Below are 20,554 nucleotides of genomic sequence, written 5' to 3' on the forward strand. Positions count from 1 at the left end.
CCTAAACTCTATTAATATCACCAAACTAAAGATTTTTATTTTATTTTATTTTTATTTTTATTTATTTATTTTTTTTTTTGAGACAGAGTCTCACTCTGTCGCTCAGGCGGTAGTGCAGTGGTGTGATCTCGGCTCACTGCAAGCTACGCCTCCCAGGTTCATGCCATTCTCCTGCCTCAGTCTCCTGAGCAGCTGGGACTACAGGCGCCCGCCACCATGCCCAGCTACTTTTTGGTATTTTTAGTAGAGACAGGGTTTCACTGTGCTAGCCAGGATGGTCTCGATCTCCTGACCTCAAAATCCGCCCACCTCAACCTCCCAAAGTGCTGGGATTACAGGCATGGGCTACCATGCCCGGCCCAAACTAAAGATTTAAAAAGGATTTTTTTTTCCCCTCTAAACAAGGGAGCTAATGCCTATGGGAAAATAACATTCTTAACAAATAAAACCCAGGGGATATAGTCAGACAAAGGAATAAATTCTCATTTTCTACACGACTTTCAAACTAGTAAACAATACAAGAATTCTATAATAGTTTCTTTTCAACTCATGCCATATAATGTACAAAGTAAGTTTGTATGTAATGGCAACTCCTGATCAGCTTTCCAGACATGAAGATTCAATGATTAGAGGCTTAACTTTAATATGCAAAGTAGAGGGTTGGGTGGATGTGGAGAGGGCATCAGGATAAATAATCCACATAACTGGAAGTGGAAGTTTAGGTCATTTCCTATCCAAGGATATACATAGGGCATATTGAATAATGGTCAGACTACCTGAAAGGAAACCACAAGCTGATTAGTTCCACTCCAAGGGATGGTTTTTAAAAACCAGTTGTTATTCTTCACCATTGATTAGAAGTCTAAATGGAAGGCTACATATGGTGAAAGATATATACATTCAGTCATTACCACAGAAGGGTGATAAATTATCCAGCATGCCTGCAGAGAACTCTCTAATCCACTCTTTCAATTTTCACTCTCACCTGTGAAAAAGCCTGAACTGTATGCCAACTGGTTGTTAATAATGCTCTCTGGAAGGGAGCAAGTTGAAGTTGTTCCCCAAACTGCAAATTAAGAGACAAAGTATGTGTGTCTACTACAGTTGAATGAAATTATATATCAGAATAAAAGACCGTGTCTGCAGTACAGGACTGAAGTATGCTTTCATGTGTCCTATAAAATCCTTGTGCTCTGGGCAGCACAAAGCTCTTAGAATGCTTCCATTTCGTCTCCCAGAAGAACATCAGAACATAGATGTAGCTAACAAAGGCCTCCAAAAGGAAGCTTGTGATATAAAACATAAAATAATTGTTTTTAAATTTGTAGTTTCCAGATTGGGTTTCTACTCTGCCTGCCAAATGCTCTCCTTCTTTCTCATGAGTTAGCTGCACAAATATGGATTTCATTTATTAATGGAAGTGGTGACTCGGCCACTTTGCATGGATTCTTTAGCTCTTCTATCTCCACTCTCCTCTTCCTCCACAGAACACAGTGAGGTATGATGGATCCAAAGCCAGGAGGAGGGGAGCTCACAGTGAGGCTGTCTGGCATGGTCTGCAGCGCAGCCTACTCTGGCTGCCTCTCAAAACCCTCCTGACTAGTGCTACCCTCAATCCTTGGCCAGCCCCTCTGCTGGGCAGCAGAAATGCTAGCACCAATCAATTTCTTTTACATAGGTTCCAAATGCCAGTTTACCAGGAATGTTTCATTCTCGCATGTGCGGCAGAGAGACTCTTTTGTAACTTTTCTCTACAAGTGTGTGGGTCTGTATTTATTTGCTACAGAAAAATAAAATGTAAGCCTTCCACAGCTTAGAGCTGGCCCACGTGTCACTTCTGAGCCATGTGTGCCCTAAGTCTGTCACTCTCCTTCTCTGAGCCCTTGCTGACAGCTATAAAGTAAAATAGCACAATTTTATCAGTCCTGCCTTCTTCATGGGGTTGTAGCATCAAATGACCTATGTGAACGGGCTTTTGATGACTTACTTTCAATTAAATGTATTATATTATTATTAGCCAGGAAAGCTTATCAAATCAGGCATGCATTTTTACACAACACTGCCAAGTTACAAGGTTATATACATGGAATATGAAAGCTGAATCAAGGAAATGGATAAAAGAAGGAGGAAGGAATTACAGAGAGAGGAGAAGGAAGCCATGAAAGACAAGTGAAAGACAAGTGTGAAGGTATATCTGTGCAAGTTCAGTAAGAATCTGAAAAAGTAGAACTTGAAGAGGTGTCTGTTTACAACCTCACTGTGATGGTTAATGTGATGTGTCAACTTGGCGAGGCTGCGGTGCCCAGTTGTTTGGACAAATACTAGTCTAGATGTTGCTGTGAAGATATTTTGTGGCTGTGATTAATGTTTACCATCAGTTCACTAAGAAAAGCAGATTTCCCTCAATAATGCGGGAGGGCTTCATCCAATCATTTGAAGGCCTTAAGAACAAAAACTGAAGTTTCCTGGAGAAGAAAGAATTCTATCTCAAGATTTAACATAGAAATCTTGCCTGAGTTCCAGCCTTCAGGCCTGCCCTGCAGATTTCGGACTTACCAGTTCCCACAACCGCATGAGCCAATTCCATAAAATAAATCCCCATACCTCTATAGATGCCCTATGGTTCTGTTTCTCTGGAGCACCCTGAGTGATATAATCACCAAGGCTGTTTTTACTGGTAATCCCATTGGATTCTTTTTAGTCTTTATCTTATTTGCCATTTTGCAGGAACATGTGCATTCGAATCATGCCAGCAATACAGTGTAGAGAGAATAAAGTCCTGAGCAAATGAGCATTTTTGGATACAATGAGAAGAGTTTGGTGGCTCTCAACGTCAATAAATATCTCCACTTAGCTGTCTTACCAATAGCTCAAACTCAAATGTTCAAAACAGAAATCTTTGCTTCCCATAAGAGGCTTCTTTTCTTGAGTTGCTGCTCCTGCAGTGTCCCCCTCTGCCCCCACTGGAGATTCATCCTTCCCTTCTTCCTCTGGGTGACTGCTCATGTCTACTCCAGCAAGCTTATAGTTCTTCCTTGAAACAGTTTCTCAGATGAAGCCCTCAGCATCAACCCCTACCCAAGTCTGCTCTTCCATCTTTATTCTCCATCTCAGTGGCCTCACTATGATTCGCCAGAATGAGGACTGAGAGCCACCTCCACTTCTATCTCCTCTTCATTCCTAAATCATCATGCGTCTGTCATTCCTAACTCATTAATGCCACCTAAATCCGCCCCAGTCTCTACATCTCCCCTGCTACCATTCTTTCCAGATCATTTTATGTCCCCCCGCTTAGCTGCAACAATACCCTAATCATCTCTCTCTTCCCATTTGTCCTCCTCCTTGTCCTTTAGCAGAATGGCCTTCTCAAATGTTCCTCTGACCCTGCCACCCTACTCCTTTAGCCCTTCTAAGACTGCATACTTTTAGGGTAACCACTTGGAATGGCATGCAAAGTACTCCATAGCCTCATCCTGCTCCAATCTCTATTTTTACTAGTTACTTCCTAATCTCTTTCTTGAACTTTATATTTCAGCTTTATTTCATACACCACTTCCCAAAATGACAGTTTTTTCTTGGGTTCCAAAGGCTTTGAAAATGCTAACCTCTTGGAAAATACACACTACTTCGATTTTTCACCCAGACAAGTCCTTCACTGATCTCAGATCCAGAGGCGTTCCTGATCCCCTCCACATCTAAATCTGGATTATATTCTCTACTGTCCTCCCACTGCACCTTGGCATATCCTGAGCATACTTCTCTCACAAGATTGCTATGTTTTTGTTTTGTTTTCTTCCTCTCTAGATGATAAGGACCTTGAAGACAAAAGTCACGTCTTATTTGCCATGTATCCTCATCGTATAGCAGAGGGTGTGGTACGTATTAAGCACTCAATATTAGTTTGATGAATGAATCAGTGTGTGAATACGCATTATCTTTTAAATAACTCTATGAACTAATTATTAACAATCCTTTAAAGTCTCTCCTGTCTCTAAATTCTATATTTCATCCTTTTTTCTTTCCTTGACCATACAGAAATACCTTCCTTCAAAATTAAGCAGAAGTAAGAACTAGAGATATGTGTGCGTATTTGCTTGTATGTGTGTATAACTTTGAGGCCAAAGATATTAGCAAGTAACAAAAGATGCATGCTTTATTCCATTTAACCCTATGCAAATCTTAAGGATGCATGAGAACTTGTTTCAAAAAGTATAATAAAAATATCATTAATAATTTTTAAAAACATAAGAACATCTAGGTAACCTGGAACACTTTAGATTCCACATCTTGATGTCTTTTTAATTCCACCAAAACAGAAACAAAAACTTATTTAATGACTGAAGAAGGGGATTCTTTCCACATTATAGTCCATGACCCAGTTAAGACCAAACACAGCACTTAGTTAACTTAGGCCAAATGTAGGCCAGCGTCATGGTGTCCACATAATTAGAATTATGCAGAAGCCACCCTTTGTATAAGAGGAATCACAGCATTTTACGTAGCTAGTTTGGAAGAATGGGAACATTGAGCCCTTCTCTGATCACATGCTGCCAAAGATTATTAAATGTTTAGCCATTCATGAGGAAACAATAATCATTCAAATCACTCATTTGATCTTGTTCAAAATATTAACATTCAAAATGTGTCTAAGCTGCTTTGTAACAGCACTTTATTTTCAAGTGGCTTTCTTGAATATAGCTAGTTATTGCCTCACAAACCAGCAAGAGTCACATAGTTACTTCCCTAATTAGTCCCATAAGATATTTACAGGTCTGCATTAGGCAGACAGCCCTAGGAATTCAGCAACATGACTAAATATTTGGTCATAAGAAAGCAAAACAGGAAGCAGTGACATGACACTCTATTTGTTCGGAGACTGGACATTAGAACGGTACACAGGTGTCCAATCATCAACTAATAGCAAAGGCTTAAAACCGAGGCATTCCTTTTGAATTTTCTTTTTAGAAATTTTGACTGCATTGTACTGTCTGTTTTGGTTTTTTCTTTTTTAATTCGAAAAGAAGCAAATTTAATTTTACTTATCAAGTATCCTGGGGAGAGAAAGGATTCAGTCCTAAACTCTCACTTTTAAAATGTTATCCTGTTTCCTACCATAAGAATGGCAGTGGCTCACTCTTCAAGCTTCATGAAACTGACTCTAAAAGTGTTAGTCACTTTTTTTCACAGAAGCATTGCTAAAAATTAAACTTTATCCTGAAACTATTGGGAATATAAAACCAGACACATAACCAGAATTGTGCCTAGTTGAGGAGGTTACCCTGGACCCAATCCTGTTATAGATCTAAGCCACTCCATGGCAAGAGAAACGGTACAAGGAAAGAGAAGGCCGTAACAATGAATAGAGGTGCTTAAAGATTTGAGAAATACTGAAAGATAAAAAGTCCTCACTATCAATGAGATTATGAAGTAATCTGGAAGGCCTGGGTCTCATGACCTGCCATTAATACTTTTCTCTTTTTACAGACCACCCTTTAACTTTTATGTCACCCCCTTTTTTAAAAAAAAAAATCCCCTTCCTTTAATTTTTGTTCTGTTCTAGGTTTCCAGTGATAATAGTTTTAATGACCGTTCTTCTCTAAAATGTTACAAGACTGAGACCACATTATTCCCAAGTGATACACCAATGTATGTTTCTCTGATGATTTCTGGTTCTTTTTATTTCTTCAGGAATTATTTCCAGTAGGACAGTGGAGACTTAGGGCAGTGGAGACTGGCTGTTCACCAAATTTGTTTACTTTTCCTTCTGAGCCCACAGCTACATTTCTCTCCCTCTCTTACAGTTAGGTATGAACATGTGACTTGACTCTTGCCAAAGGAATGTGGTCAGAAGAGATATAAATCATAGAATTCTAAACTTCCAATAATGGTCAAAAAAATCCTCCCATCTGACCCTCCACTCTTTCCTTATCTATGGCTGTGCATCCGTGCCCAAGATAGCCTTGGAACACACATGTTAAAGATGGCAGAGTCTCCATCAGTCTGGGCTCCTGCAAGGAGCCTTGCCCATCAATATGCAAAAAAATAAATTTTTACTATGGTAAGCCACTAATATCTTAAGGTCCGTCTGTTACAACAGCTAAAGTTATTCTAAAACAGATGGTATCCAGAAATAGACCGTAGGAAAAAAAAAATGTTGCAAAAAAATTGTCAATATTTTTGTATGTCTATTTCTTCTTCCTTGTTCCTTTTTAAAATTTTAATTTTTTTACTTTAACAGCCTTATTTAAGCTCAATTTGCAGCTCTTTGCCCCTTACTGTAGCCACTTCCAGAATTCCAAACTTCTGCTTAACCTGGCACTACATCTACAGAAACCATAGCAGAGGAAGCATTAAAACAGATTGCCACTGAACACAGTGCTCTCTACAAACATGGAAGCTCAAACCACTCAATACAGAAGACATGAAAAGACACTAGAGAATCTATTCTATGTACACATTCATAGTCATATTCTTTTTCTTTTTCTGCTTTCTGTCCTAGAAGACAAATCAGTGTGCAGGGTCTCAAAATGAACAACCTGAGTTGTTCATTTGACAAGTGACAGCCTGAGATCATTCTATTAAAACTCTACCCCCAAACAGCCTTTCAGTGCAAATTAATTCTCTGGGCTTTTGCTTCTATGGTTTGTTATGGTGACTGTTATAATGACTGAATTGATCTAGCTATGCTGGTATTTTACACTCATACTGCCTCCTACAAGATAAATGGTTTGTTCCCTCCATCAATAATCATAATACCCTGCTATTATAGAAAAAATACAGTTACTACACATTTAAAAGCACATTCTTTGAGTCCAAATATAAATTTTTTAATATTATAATAATTAAGTAGGAATATAAAAAGGAGTAATTAAAGGAATATTTGCTGAAAAACTTCAAGAAAATTTTATACCTAGTTTTCTTAACTCAAGAGGCAAAGCTCATACCTCCACATGATTTGCTTCTGTTAAATGATAATTAGATGATTTGCGAGTTTGTTTTGAGTAACTGGCAGTTTAAAAGAGCAGTCATAAGATGTAAGATCTACAAATAACTAACAGCTTAATATGAACCATACACGATGAGGATAGGATAAGATACAACAAAGATGTTTACAAAGAGGGTGGTATCACTTAAACTTTACTTGCCTGAAAAACACCTTATAGAAATATGGGGGACTTTGAAGAGGGACAGACCTGGGTTTATATTTCAGTTCTGTCTCCTGCTAGATGTGCACCCTTGGGCAAATTATTTGACTGGTCCAATGCTCACCTTTCTCCTCTGTAAAATAGGTATAGTAACTCTCTAGGTCACGGGGTGGTCTGAGAACTGGTATGTTAAGTGACACATGGTAGGTAGCTGCTATAAATTGTAGTTATTAGCATATCAGGAAAAGACATAATTTGACTTAAAAATCTTATCATTTTTTTCATTATGAAGTAAAGGTATCAGAGGTTTTCATCTAAAAGTTCTACTGAGATTTCTTTCCTAATTCATCTACCACATTGGCAGAAATAGCATTGTAAGCTTAACTTGGCCAAGTCTGCTTCATTCATCTGTCAACAAGATTCTAGGGTTCAAACCGAGCTGACAATTGTTAAAGGTGGACAGGACAGAGCAGGCTGCACAACAGAGTCGTATTTCACACCTCAGAGAGTTCTCCACAACCAACAATAACATCATATCTCTGTCAGTCAAGCATAATTATAGGGCTTGATAGACTGATACAAATAAAACAGCCAGTTAAAAAAAGGTCTCCTGGCTCTTTTCTGGCTATAGTTACAGGACTTGCTTGATTCTGTGACCTGTGAATATTAGAATAACACTTCTTTTTGGGACAAAGAGACAGAAAGACTGCACCCACTATTGACTCTGAAAAGGATCAAAACTATGTGTAAACTTTGCTCCATTTAAAAACCCTAAAGTCATTTTGTAAATTTTGATCAAACTCTCTCTGCTTCCTATTAAAGTGCAAACTTATTTTTAAGTGATCCAAAATAGAAGGTACCATTTGATAGTCACATAATACAATGGACTGACAAATCATTCTAGCAAATACAGTTGTGATATCTGAGCTTGATGCTCAAAGCACATGCACAGAGTCCATTAGAACAATATTCTAATATGTGTTACCTTTATGAGAAAGAAAATAGAAAAAAGTATGTGATATTCACTTAAAAACAAATTATATACATTATCACAAAATTGCTCTGTTGCAGCCATTTTTAGCAGAGACTCCTCTGATAGTGTGTGTGTGTGTGTGTGTGTGTGTGTGTACGTATGTATATAAATATATATATCTCAAAATAGATAAGGCTGAGTAATAAGCTGAAAGCTTCCTAGAGAATAAATTGATACACGGGATCTAATTCAAGTTGTATTTCAAGTTTAAATTATAAATGATCTCAATATGCAAGACTATAAAAACTGACAAAAGAAACACATAGTTATATATCCACACATAATTCTAGTGGAATATACCCAAGTTTTCCAAAACATTCTAAGTAAAGTTGCAAATATATGGTTGCTAAATTAAATTTTATCATTAATACTTTTCTTTTTTGTTTCTTTTAATCTTACAGTGAGATCTGCCATTATCCCCTGGGCCATCTAATTTTTTATTAGTTAGTTTGTTTGTTTGTTTTACTGAGTGTCCAAATGTCTCTTGCACTATTGGAGCACATTTCATAATGAAGTGAAAGTGAATGACAGCAAAATATACATCAAGATCCCAGGTTACACTTTCTAATCTGTCTGTACACATGAAGCCACAGCACCATGGGAACTGCGGGCCAGAAGGAAGTTTGAGAAATTTACTCGATGTAGGTTCTGTGCCAAGGATTGCTCACCAGAAGCAAGACTAACTTCTCAGACCAATTTTGTGCTTTATATTTAGAGTGCAGAATGGAGGCAAGGGCAACTGTGATTAAGATGACAATATATGCCTCGATAGCACACTTGAGGAGATAGTTGAATAATGTTTTAAAAAATACAAAGTAGGACAATACATTTCTCTAAAAATTAAAATTACAGAAACTGTCAGATTTTAGTTCAGGAAAAAGAAGTGAAAGGAAAATATATACAGTTGACCTTAAACAGCATGGGTTTGAACCACATTGGTCCACTTATATGCCAGTTTTCCTCCTCCTCTGCCGATAACAAGACCAACCCCTTTTCGTCCTTCTCCTCCTCAGATTATTCAATGTGAACATGGTGAGGATGAAGACTTTTGTGATGATCCACTTCTACTTAATGAATAGTAAATGTATTTTCTCTTCACTGTGATTTTCTAAATAACATCTTTTCTCTAGCTTATTGTAAGAATGCAGTATGTAATACATACAACATATAAAATGTATATTAATTAACCATTTGTGTTATCAGTAAGGTTTTCTGTCAATAGTAGGTTATTGGTAGTAAAGTTTTTGGGGAGTCAAAAGTCATCTGTGGATTTCTCACTGAGCAGAGGGTTGGTGCCTCTCACCCCCACATTGTTCAAGGGTTAACTGTACATAAAATTAAGGTGATGTAAAAATAGGAATAGTCCCTAGAAATTAAAATTGTCAGTAATTGGGTATTGCCTCTAAATAAACATATTGCTGATAAATTTATTTAACTGTAATAATCCCATTGTTCATTAATATTTACTCAGATATAAAAAATATGCCAGAAATTTGTTATAAAGCCACCTACTCTAAAGCAAAATTTGATGGAAGGCAGATACTTTTTAGACATTATACATGGAGATTTAGGAATTGGAGGCTCAAGAAGATTTCATCATAATGTATTTTACCCACAAGGAAGCCCATGATATTGGGTCCTAAGTACTATGGTAGGGTTGTATTGTATTAGTAAAGATAGCATAATCAATGTTTTTTTTTCTCTTTTGTACAATCAATGTTTTTTCATCTTATCAAATATAAGCAACTTGAATTATCTTCCAGTCAGTATGGAAACTCATGATTATACTTTATTTCTTGGATTTGATGCTGTTTGCCAAACATATTATAACTTCTTTAAAATGTAGTCAAGGTGGGACAGTATCAATACTTGTTTTATAGATTAGCCATTTTGCAGTTTCGGCCATAATTTTATATTATATGTGATTATTTTAACCAAGGAATATGATTTGACCCATGGCCTGACAAACCCATGTAACAATGATCCATGTTATAACACAACTATAATTCATAAGGAATGGAATAAAGTGGTAAACTGAATCGATTTGAAATCAGACATATCTAATTGAATTTCAACTTTGCAAATCCTCTAGCTGTGCAACCTTTGGTAATTAACCTCTATGAGCCTCAGTTTCCTCACTGAACAATAGGAATGGTAACATCAGAGGGTTGGTGTGAGAACAAAATGAAATTATACATGTAAAGTACCTAGAATATTGCTTGCCTTACACTAGGGGCTTAATGCTAATTCTCTCTTATTTCTATATAATAAGAAAAGGAGGAACAATTGACATCTTTAGGTAGAAAATTTGGACTAACAGATGGCCTCAAGAAAGCGAGAGCTATATGGTTGCGTGATTTTTCGAGGAATCAAAGAGGAAGTACTAGAATCCTGAAGAATTCATAAGGCAGAAATGAGATTTAACTACCTCTTGCCATAGCTAATGTGGATTCAAAAAAAAGAAGCCTTGAACACTCTACTCCAGCCGTAACCTCAGGAGTTTCCTCTGGGTAGTAGTGGTTTGTTACTTACTTAACATGAAGAGACTTAAGTATGAAGCCAAAAAGTAAAGACTCCTAGACCTAAGGCATGCCATCTGCCTAGCATTAAGCAAGAGCTGAAAGTCAGTTACAGAAGCAAAGTCATTTCTAACATGATTAATGTTCCATCCTTGAACGTGGCAGGAAGACTGCAAAAGATATTTGGAGGCCAACGTTTCCTCTGAATAAAGTAAATAAGTATACGCTAAGCCCCTGTCCCTGGACCATGCTGGCCTGTTAGATAAGTTGCCAACGTGGAGTCTGCGAACCTTGGAGCAAACTGACTATCCAGGATGAGAAAATATCTCAAGGCCAATGATCATTGCTACCGTAAATGCACACTGCACAGTATAAACACTGGGGTCAGATACAGATATCCAGGATATTACTCAAAAACACATCTAGCTCAGAGCTGACAAGATAATCTGTTCCTGTGAGTGCAAAACAGACTGGAATGCTGCAGCTATGACCTACTCAAGGAAAGAAAAAAGAAAGTGAAACTCTCCAAGGGCTCCATCTCATGTTCTTTATGCAGGCAAAACTCCAACAGACTTCAAAGGAAGTGTTGCCTAAGGAGGGAGGACTGGTCCAAGCTCACTGGGGGTATCATTTCCATGATCATGTTGCCATCTACATTTGGCAGACTGGCAAATGCAAATATTTCAGATACAAGTTTAAACAGATGAAAAAAGAAGTGTGAAATAGCTTGGAGATTTGCTTGCAAAAGAAACCTCAGAATTCCAGGAAAAGGATTTAAAATCAGAATCTTCATAAGTTATCCAAAAATCCCACGAGGGTATTGGTGTGTGATCATATCAAAAATAAACGTTTTTCATCATATGTTCTCACTCATAAGTGGGAGCTAAGCTATGAGGATGCAAAGGCATAAGAATGACACAATGGACTTTGGGGACTCGGGGGAAAAGGTGTGAAGGGGGTGAGGGATAAACGACCACAAATAGGGTGAAGTGTATACTGCTCAGGTGATGGGTACACCAAAATCTCACAAATCACTGCTAAAGAACATGTAACCAAATACCACCTGTTCCCCAATAACCTATGGAAATAAAAAAATTTAAAACAAATTTAAATGGACATATATTGCATTCTAACATCACATGATCACAAAATTGTGTATCTAAAAAATAATTTTCCAAACTTTAAGTATACTCTTTTTTTTTTTTTTTTTTTTCAGACGGAGTCTCGCTCTTTTGCCCAGACTGGAGTGCAGTGGCATGATCTCGGCTCACTGCAAGCTCCGCCTCCCGGGTTCACGCCATTCTCCTGCCTCAGCCTCCCGAGTAGCTGGGACTACAGGCGCCCACCAACATGTCCAGCTAATTTTTTGTATTTTTAGTAGAGATGGGGTTTCACCGTGTTAGCCAAGATGGTCTCGATCTCCTGACCTCATGATCCACCCGCCTCGGCCTCCCAAAGTGCTGGGATTACAGGCGTGAGCCACCGCGACCAACCACTTTAAGTATACTCTTAAAAGGTCAGTAACATTTTTCTAATAGACATAGAGACTATATTTTGGTGTTTTAACAAAGTTTTAACATACACGATCCTGATAAATGCAAACAAGCCAATGTGCAGCAAACATACTTACAGGAGGACCTATGGGGGGAGCAGGTGGAGAGAGAAGAGAGAGAGAGGAGTTAGTGAATATGCAAAATATTAAAATCAAACAAAAGATATGAGCATAATCATCAGCATGACATAATAGACATGGAAGTTTTTTAAAATTCACTGATTCTTAATCATTTTTAGACCATGGAGCCTTTGAGACCATTTCAAAAAAATGTATAATTGCACACAAAATTTTACATAAAATTTCAAGTAATTTTTAGATTCCCTGAAGCCTGTCTATGAATTACTGAGATGTTCATATATCTTAAGTAAAGACTAATTTATAAAAGTTTAGAGAAGTATGAATTATGAGAATATTTGGTAATTTATGATAGACCAGTTATAGAGAATTGATATATAACTTCTTGAGTTTGATAAAACAGCCAAATGAGAAATGTACCGATTATTTGTCCTTAGAATTTTTTATTCAACATTATTGTAAATATGCAAAAGACTAGGTCCTCACGTTTATGTAAGTTTCTTTAAAACCATCAAAACAGGCAAAGACTAAGACAATTTTAAATATTTCACACACCATTATGCTCAATTAAAATACTAGTTCTAAGTAGCTAGGAAGTTGGAAATTGGCTTTTATTTTCTATGAAACTTTGTATAAGCATAAATTTTTCACTTTTTCCCCAAAATCCTCTTTCTTTTGACAAAGATCAAAGATCATTTCTATGATTATCTGATTCCACTAATGTTTTATCATTTCTTTTTCCTCAAAACAAATTTATAAAGTGTCCTCTATTAGAAAACTTTGCACTTTGTGAAGGAATACCTATACAAGTTTCCAATTATTTAGATTCAATGAGCTTTAAAGGTAGCTTTTGACAACACTCTTTAAAAAAAATAAGCAACTACACTGCTCAAATTAATAAATTTTCACAAGTGCTTTTTACTTTTACATCTTTCTTAAAATGGAAGAGAAAATGAGGCAAGAAAAAAAACCACACATTAATCTGCTATCAGCTCTTGATAGGTTAATGTTTCTGTTTCAATACTTAGTAATTGATTATTTTTAATATTGAAAAATACTTAGAGAAAATACTGAAAAATAACAATTTACAGCATGCTAGAGTCAAACCTTAAATTACTTTATCTTGCATGTAAGAATTAATGGCCTGATAAGACTTTATGTGGTCATTTCCAAAAAAAGAAAAACAGTAAGTGAACTCATTTATGCAGATCATCTCAGTTTCAAAAGAAATTTTACTTGACTTTTCTGTTTTACATTGGGGATTTGTTTTACGTATAGGTATTTGGCCTGAAAGCAAGAATGTCCTGAAGTAGGAATCAGGACAATTGGTTCTGTTTCAAGTTTTGCCTTGGCCAAATCACCTGACTGCTATGGGCCTCCATTTCCTCAACTACAAAATGAAAATTCTAGATTGATTACTAAGGCTCTTGTCATCACTAAAATTCCATGGTTGTACAAGAAGGATAAAACATTCCCAAATTTTGAAAATGGTAAGAGTAAAAGCATGACAGAATTGTGCCAATTGGATAAAATAACAACACAGCTTTCTAAGACATGTGCCCTAGTGTCCCAAGGCAGATGTTTTTGCAAAGGACCTACATTGACTGACCACCTATATAGATGGAAACGTGGGTGATGCTATCACACTGTGTGCAGCTGAGAAACACGCCATTGTACATAGAAAGGACAGACTTAACTTGATCCAATAAATAAGCCCCAAATGGGTACCAATTGTTACTAAACTGCAATTAACAATACTTTGCAAACTTCTCCTTTTTACAGTTTAATAGAAATAAGGAGAAGATTAAAAAATAATAAATAAACAAATACAAGTAGGTCTAGCAGAGAAAGATTTAAACACACACATATAACCTCCAACAAGACAATATTATCATTAATTAGGAAGAACAGATGCCGGAACTTAACCAGAACATGAGTGACACAGAGCAGCTGAAAGAGAGACTTACCAGATTCTCCTCTTCGGCCTCTCTTACCTCGTTTCCCTGGAGGGCCTGAAATACAAAGGATAATTTTTTTAGTGTAGTTTAATTCTTTTTCCTGGTTCCAAAATAGCTAGTAAATAATTTATATATATTTTCTCATTGTTTTTAACTACCAACTTCAAGAAAGGGATCAGATATTTGTAAAGGTCAGTATTGTCTTTAGTGTTTCAGCAAAACTCTTAAGGTTCATTTAATTATAAAAGCTACTCTAGATACATGATCATCTAGTGTTACTTAAGAAAACTAATGATTCGGAATTTTTGTTCATCCTGCTTTAATATCATCAATAAAGAAAGGGTTTGCTAAGAAAATTGGTAGTTGAGTTTTATATTTCTAAGAAATATTTCTTTTCAGTATATGAATAATTAAAGTACTAATTAATAATTTAAAAGTACTAAGTCCAAATGATTTACAGTTTCTTTTCAGTCACGTCCATCATAATTTTCTGAAAATGTTTAGTTAGCAGTTAGTTAAATGTATATATTAGTAATGGAAAATAATCCTTACAAATATTTATATTTCATTAAATGTGAATATATTGGAATTTCACCGATCAACAACCACCTGAATAAAATCACAACCTTTTTAATAAGACAGTGTTTAGGTAGTAATTATAGGCCTGATTTTTCTACAAGGGCAAGTTCATTATTGTCATTCAATAAATAGCCTTTATGATGATCCCATTTTAAAAGCAGAGAAAAAACTTGTTTTGTTTTTTTTTTTGGTAAGTTACCGGTAAAGACCACCAAGCTAGTATGTATCAGACTTCGCACAAGATTCTAGACGTTCATGGCTTTCAAGCCATTATTCTCAATTATATAATTTCTGTCCTCATTTCCTTGGGCAGGAGTAGCCTTGCATTGAATTATGGTTCAGGCAAATAGAAGAGAATAATTAGCCCACAATGAGAATTGAGGTCTTACAATATTTGCCAGGAGAAGAAGGCCAAGGAAAATACAGAACTGCCTGATTTTAAAGAATGAGCTGCTAAGTAGGACTGATGACTTCCAAACTTTAGAAAGTTCAAGACACAAGCAGCACAGGCCTTAGTATCCAAGCGACTTTCAATGTGATCCTGAGCTACTGGCTCCCACATGGAAACACTATCATGAGAAACAAAAACATCAGTGGGGCAGTTAGTTTCCTCCCAGTCCCTTACGCAGAATAAGTCTGACCGTCTGTATTTTGTAAGAGGTTAAGAAACAATTGAGCAATAAAACCAATAGAAAATATTAGGAGAATAAGCTTTGTAGCAAAGTCCAAAACTGCCAATAGAAATTTCAGATTTCTTTCTATATTCTAGAATAAAGGGATGTTTTCATCATATTCAAGGTATCTTGGCCAGATTGGGAACAGGAGAAGAATCATATAAATGAGTAAATGAGCCCAGAGAACCCTAAAAGGTACGAAAATATAAAGTTAATACATCTGTTCAAACACACATACATACACACACACACACACACACACACAGACATAATCTGATATATAAAACTTCCTTAAGACTAAGAATTATATTTTTTCTAGTATAACATCACTTAAACTAAGAACTCTCTAGCAACTACTATATACTTATAATGTCTGTGGTTCACATGGTAGGACCATTAGAAGCCATTGTGGAAGAGATGACAGACGAGAATTTTCCAAAACTGAATATAGCAGTCCTATGATTGAACTTATATTTCAAGTGGCATGTAAAAATAATTCACCCTAACTATGTGGAAGGAGAAACTTAGGAATATTCAAAGATTAAAAAAAATGTTAGGAAATACCAGAGGGAAATTACAATGGAAAGTACTTTGACTGACCATTGTCTCACCTACAACAATGGTGCCAGAAAGGCCCAGCCCTGATTTGTACATGTCTTAGAGGCCTCTAATTATTACTTATTTATTGGGAAGTAGCTTATTTGCCATTTTCTCCCTGAAGAATGTGTCTTTCAACAGTGGATTTCATCAAATAAAAACAATAGATTGCACAAATGTTTAAGAAATAACTTGAATAAATTTTTACTTAACAGACAGAAGATTATGAAAAAAATGATTAAAGAAGCACTCACATCTTTTGAAGAAATCAAAAACCAAAATATGAATATTTCTGAACATATCTGGATTAAATAGTCAATCAGAAGGTTTAAAGAAATGAATCAAATGCTGTGGAAAATCTGCTTGTCATACTGAGAATTGAAGAACAGGATGCAAGCAAACTCAAACAGCACTTGGCAAGACAGACATCTATTGAATATGGTAGGGTTTTACAAAGCATGTCATAATATTTGACAGAGAAAATGAATTTAAACTAAGTTATGAGAAGATGGAATCTAAACTCTAATGAATTTACAAAGAAAATATTGGATTTAAGAAAAGCATGTTATAATTATTATTGGAATCAGAAAACTGCAGGGAGCATTATACTGACCTTGCTGAACTAATAAATTATACAAAACTCTCAGAAAAGCCTAGGTAAAGATCTTACTTCTAAGAGAATAATTTGATGTTTGAAGAAGTCTACTGTGCAGATAAGATAATTTGATCTTGCTTCTGAATTTAAAGACAAAAAAGAATAATAAAAATGAAATGGATGAGATGAATTTGGCAATGGATAGCTGGCAGAACAGAGTGAGAAGATAGAAAATTAGAAAAGAAAAATCAGACAAAACTGATGTTAACAATTGTCACAAAAGATAGTGGCCATTTTCATTCCAAAGTGAGTGATGAATTGTCAGCCAGGCATGAGCTGTATGAACACATACAGAAGCTGGAACATGGCTCTCATTCACTAAACTTGGCCAGATCTTTACAACAGAAATTCTCAGTAAATTCTATCAGCAGAAAAACATGACTCTGCAAAAGAAACTGGTTCAAGAACATGAATGGGAAGAGAAAAAACAGAAGCTATCAGCAACAGAGGAAGTGAAAACTTACAAGCAGAAAATTCATTCAATGAAGAATGAATTACAGAAAACAGAGAGAAATGACAAAACCAGATTGCTCTTCAGGATTAGAAAATTCAGGACAATTGGTACTATTCATACTTCAGAAAGAGTTCTTGCTAACTTTCAAAAATAGATGCAAGCTGTCAGCCTGAGATAGAATTAGTAAAAATTTGCCATCATGGTAATTATTTAAAAACCAGTGACTATAAACCCAACTCCAGACAGACCCTGTTCATCAAATAACAAAGGCAAGCCTCCTAAACCACGCCAGTTCTTTTGGCCCATGACTAATATTGTTTGAACGCTCTATTCCTCACTAATGATGTATCCACTTGAAAAGGCTCTTCTCTAAATTTAGAAATGTACCTAGAAGGAAACATATGCCACTCCATGGGCCCTCACATGATCGTGAGGGTGGGTGGTTATTGGAAGTAGCTGGAATACCCTTCCCTGGCTCATCAGGTGAATTACCAAAACCTGTCAATTCTACCCCTATTACTTAGATCTGTTCACTCTTCTCCACTCCTAAGAGTATAATATTTCAAGGTTGAGTTTAAACGTAATCTTTCTTGATACTCCAAGAAGAGATTTTTTTCACAAGGATGTTATTTGTCTTTGAAAATATTTTTACCTTTTATAAACGTTTGCAATAAACACACAGGAAGCATTTAGAGAAAAGTTTCAGAATTCATCATTGGCTGGGTGTTTTGTTTTGACCTCTTGTTTTCTATTTCAACACACATTTCTGGCTGGGTCTGCTTTTGGAGAGCAGGTATCATGTGGATAAAAAGCAAAGGGATGGCTCGCGCCCTGGGTGATTGTGCTTAGGTGCGTTGTCATAAACACCCGACAATAGGGAGAAGGTGGCTATCTCATTATGAGAATGGCTTAATGGTCACCACTGACACAGGTCATTAGATAATAAATTCCTGACTGAATGGAGGAGGTAATTAATGAATATACAGACACACACTAGGTGTTCAGTAAACATTAGCTCCCACTTTTACTTTCTTTATATTTTCTTTTTAGTCCATTGTGATTCTATTTGAGAATTTGATAAAAGTTGACTATATGTGAACAAGATTGCAAGAGATTAATATCACCTTATAATTATACTATTCAAAGAGGCAGTTTAATATACTAAAGACAACATGGAACACAGAGTTAAAAACCTATGGATTTTTCACTACTGTGTGAATTGAGCTGACTTTCAACTAATCTCTTTGATTTTAATCTGCTATCTGGTAAATAATACTCACTCCACCCCATTTGTATGATTATTGTGAGGATGAAACTGTAAAGTGCTATTACATTATACTAAACAAGTGTTTCCTTCATTTTTCATTCATGTGTTGAAGCTTATAAACCATTTCCGTGCTATATTACTGTCATATTCATCAATAAGAATAGTAAGCTTTTTAAACATAGTAAGAATTCTAAAATAGTAAGATTTTGACACATTCTAATAAAAAGCTGAAACTTAGAAGTTTCATCCCCAGAAGCATAGGGAACTTTAAGTACATTAGATAAGAAAAATCATAAAATACCTCAAACAGTAGAAAATATTCCAAAAAATACTCTTATTCAGAGTTTTGGAGACAGAAAATGGAGACATTACAGCAAAGTAAAGGGCAGAAAACAGAACTTGTGGTCTGGGAGGGACAGAGTGAGGACAAAGCTGTTTGCAGATGGAGCAGCCCTCTTGATGGACGCACACTGGGGTAGGGAAGTCTGGAGGACAAATGTGTGCAAAGCCAAGATGCTCCTCCACCCCAAACAATCCCTGAACAGGTCGCCAACAGCTGCAGCTGGCTCTTGGGAGGGAGGAACCTGTCTGGGCACAGAGGAGACAGCGGATCATCCTTTCTGAACCAACCTCCCCCATCCTCCAGCTACATTCAGAGACTAAACCAGGTTTACCTTCAGGTCTTCTGGATTAACCTTACAAGCAGGCACAGATTAATTTCAGAGCTCTCCCCAAAGTCCTCCCACCTGTTTGCTTGCTTAATGCCTGAAATTCCTTCAAGATGGACCAAAGCGTTTCATTCCACAATTAGAAGTAAAAGGCTTAAATGGCAATGCCTGGTAGAAGTAGAACACTAAATAAAATTTATTCTCTCCATACTCATAAAATGTCTGTACTACAACAGACCCATGAGGTCATAAGAGCCAAAGGTTTTCATGCTCTGCTCAGAACCTGGACCATCAGAGCAGCTCCAGGTTGCCATACTGAATTGCAACCATTTTAAGTAAAACCTCCATGGCTAAAACAAGTTTATAAATGATTCACATTTCTGCAAATGTAAAACTGAGCCCAACAGAGGCGAAACAACCTGCCCACAGTCCCACACAGCAGATCCCAGCTTCCTGATTCCAAACCGAGAGTTCTGTGGCTCAATGCACTGCCTGTCAGTTTTGAATTCACATTCCACAGACACAACCAGCCACAACCAGTGCGAACTTTCCAAAGTACTTTATTTCATCAATGACCCACCTTGTATTTTTCGAACATCGCTACTTAGACAGATGTATTATTAATCTTTGTGACAGCCTTCCACTAGACTGTAAGCTCATGAAGGGAGAAATTCTCTCGTTCATCCTTGTATCTCCAGCAGCAGGCATGAGGCTGACCACTCGGAAAACTTTAAAGGGGCACTGTCTATGAGCTATTTGATGCACACCAATGTTATTTCATACTATTATGGCAAAAATCACAATTACTTTTGCACCAACCTAATACATTAATTTTTTAGAAGAAATGACTTTTTTTATTCAGGAGATTTATTTCTCAAGATTTTCTCAATCAGCATGTACTCCACTATACATAACACAGGGTTGTTTGTTTTAAATATCTTTTATGTGTTTATTTTTGTTTCAAATTTCCTCAAGTTTTAATCTCTGTGGAATGTCAGTTTATAAACGAAAGTTAGTCATAATAAATAATAGGAAATAATTTCAGCTTACAATAGCCAAGTTCCATAACTCTCACTACAGAGTATTATTCAGATATACAGTAATCATTTTAAAGATAATGAGTTCAACTGAAATTTGGAAAAGTCTTTCTCCCTTATTTTTAACAATAGAAAAGATATACTAACAAATGTGTGAGGGACTATTTTCTTACACATTATTTAACTAATAAATGTATTTAAATTGTTTGCTAGTAAGATTTTTACTGTATTTTAGTTACAAACAACAAAAATTAAGTTGCCAAATTTTTATTTTTATAACCTAATCAGAGCAACATAATTTTAATAAAGTTATGAATATTTACAATATACTGTTCCCC

The 20,554-nt window shown here is 36.2% G+C and overlaps 1 protein-coding gene across 6 annotated transcripts in view; it reads right to left on the reverse strand.

Moving 5' to 3' along the window:
• Positions 1-20,554, reverse strand: part of COL25A1 (collagen type XXV alpha 1 chain) — a 499,684-nt gene that overhangs the window by 230,858 nt on the left and 248,272 nt on the right. For all 6 annotated transcript variants that reach the window (XM_055111699.2, XM_063603863.1, XM_055111701.2 and 3 more), the window contains one exon: positions 14,260-14,339. In XM_055111699.2, the coding sequence (XP_054967674.1) occupies positions 14,260-14,339 (80 nt within the window). The remainder of the gene's footprint in view (positions 1-14,259; positions 14,340-20,554) is intronic.

This window comes from Pan paniscus, chromosome 3, assembly GCF_029289425.2.
Source record: "Pan paniscus chromosome 3, NHGRI_mPanPan1-v2.0_pri, whole genome shotgun sequence".
Classification (NCBI taxonomy): domain Eukaryota; kingdom Metazoa; phylum Chordata; class Mammalia; order Primates; family Hominidae; genus Pan; species Pan paniscus.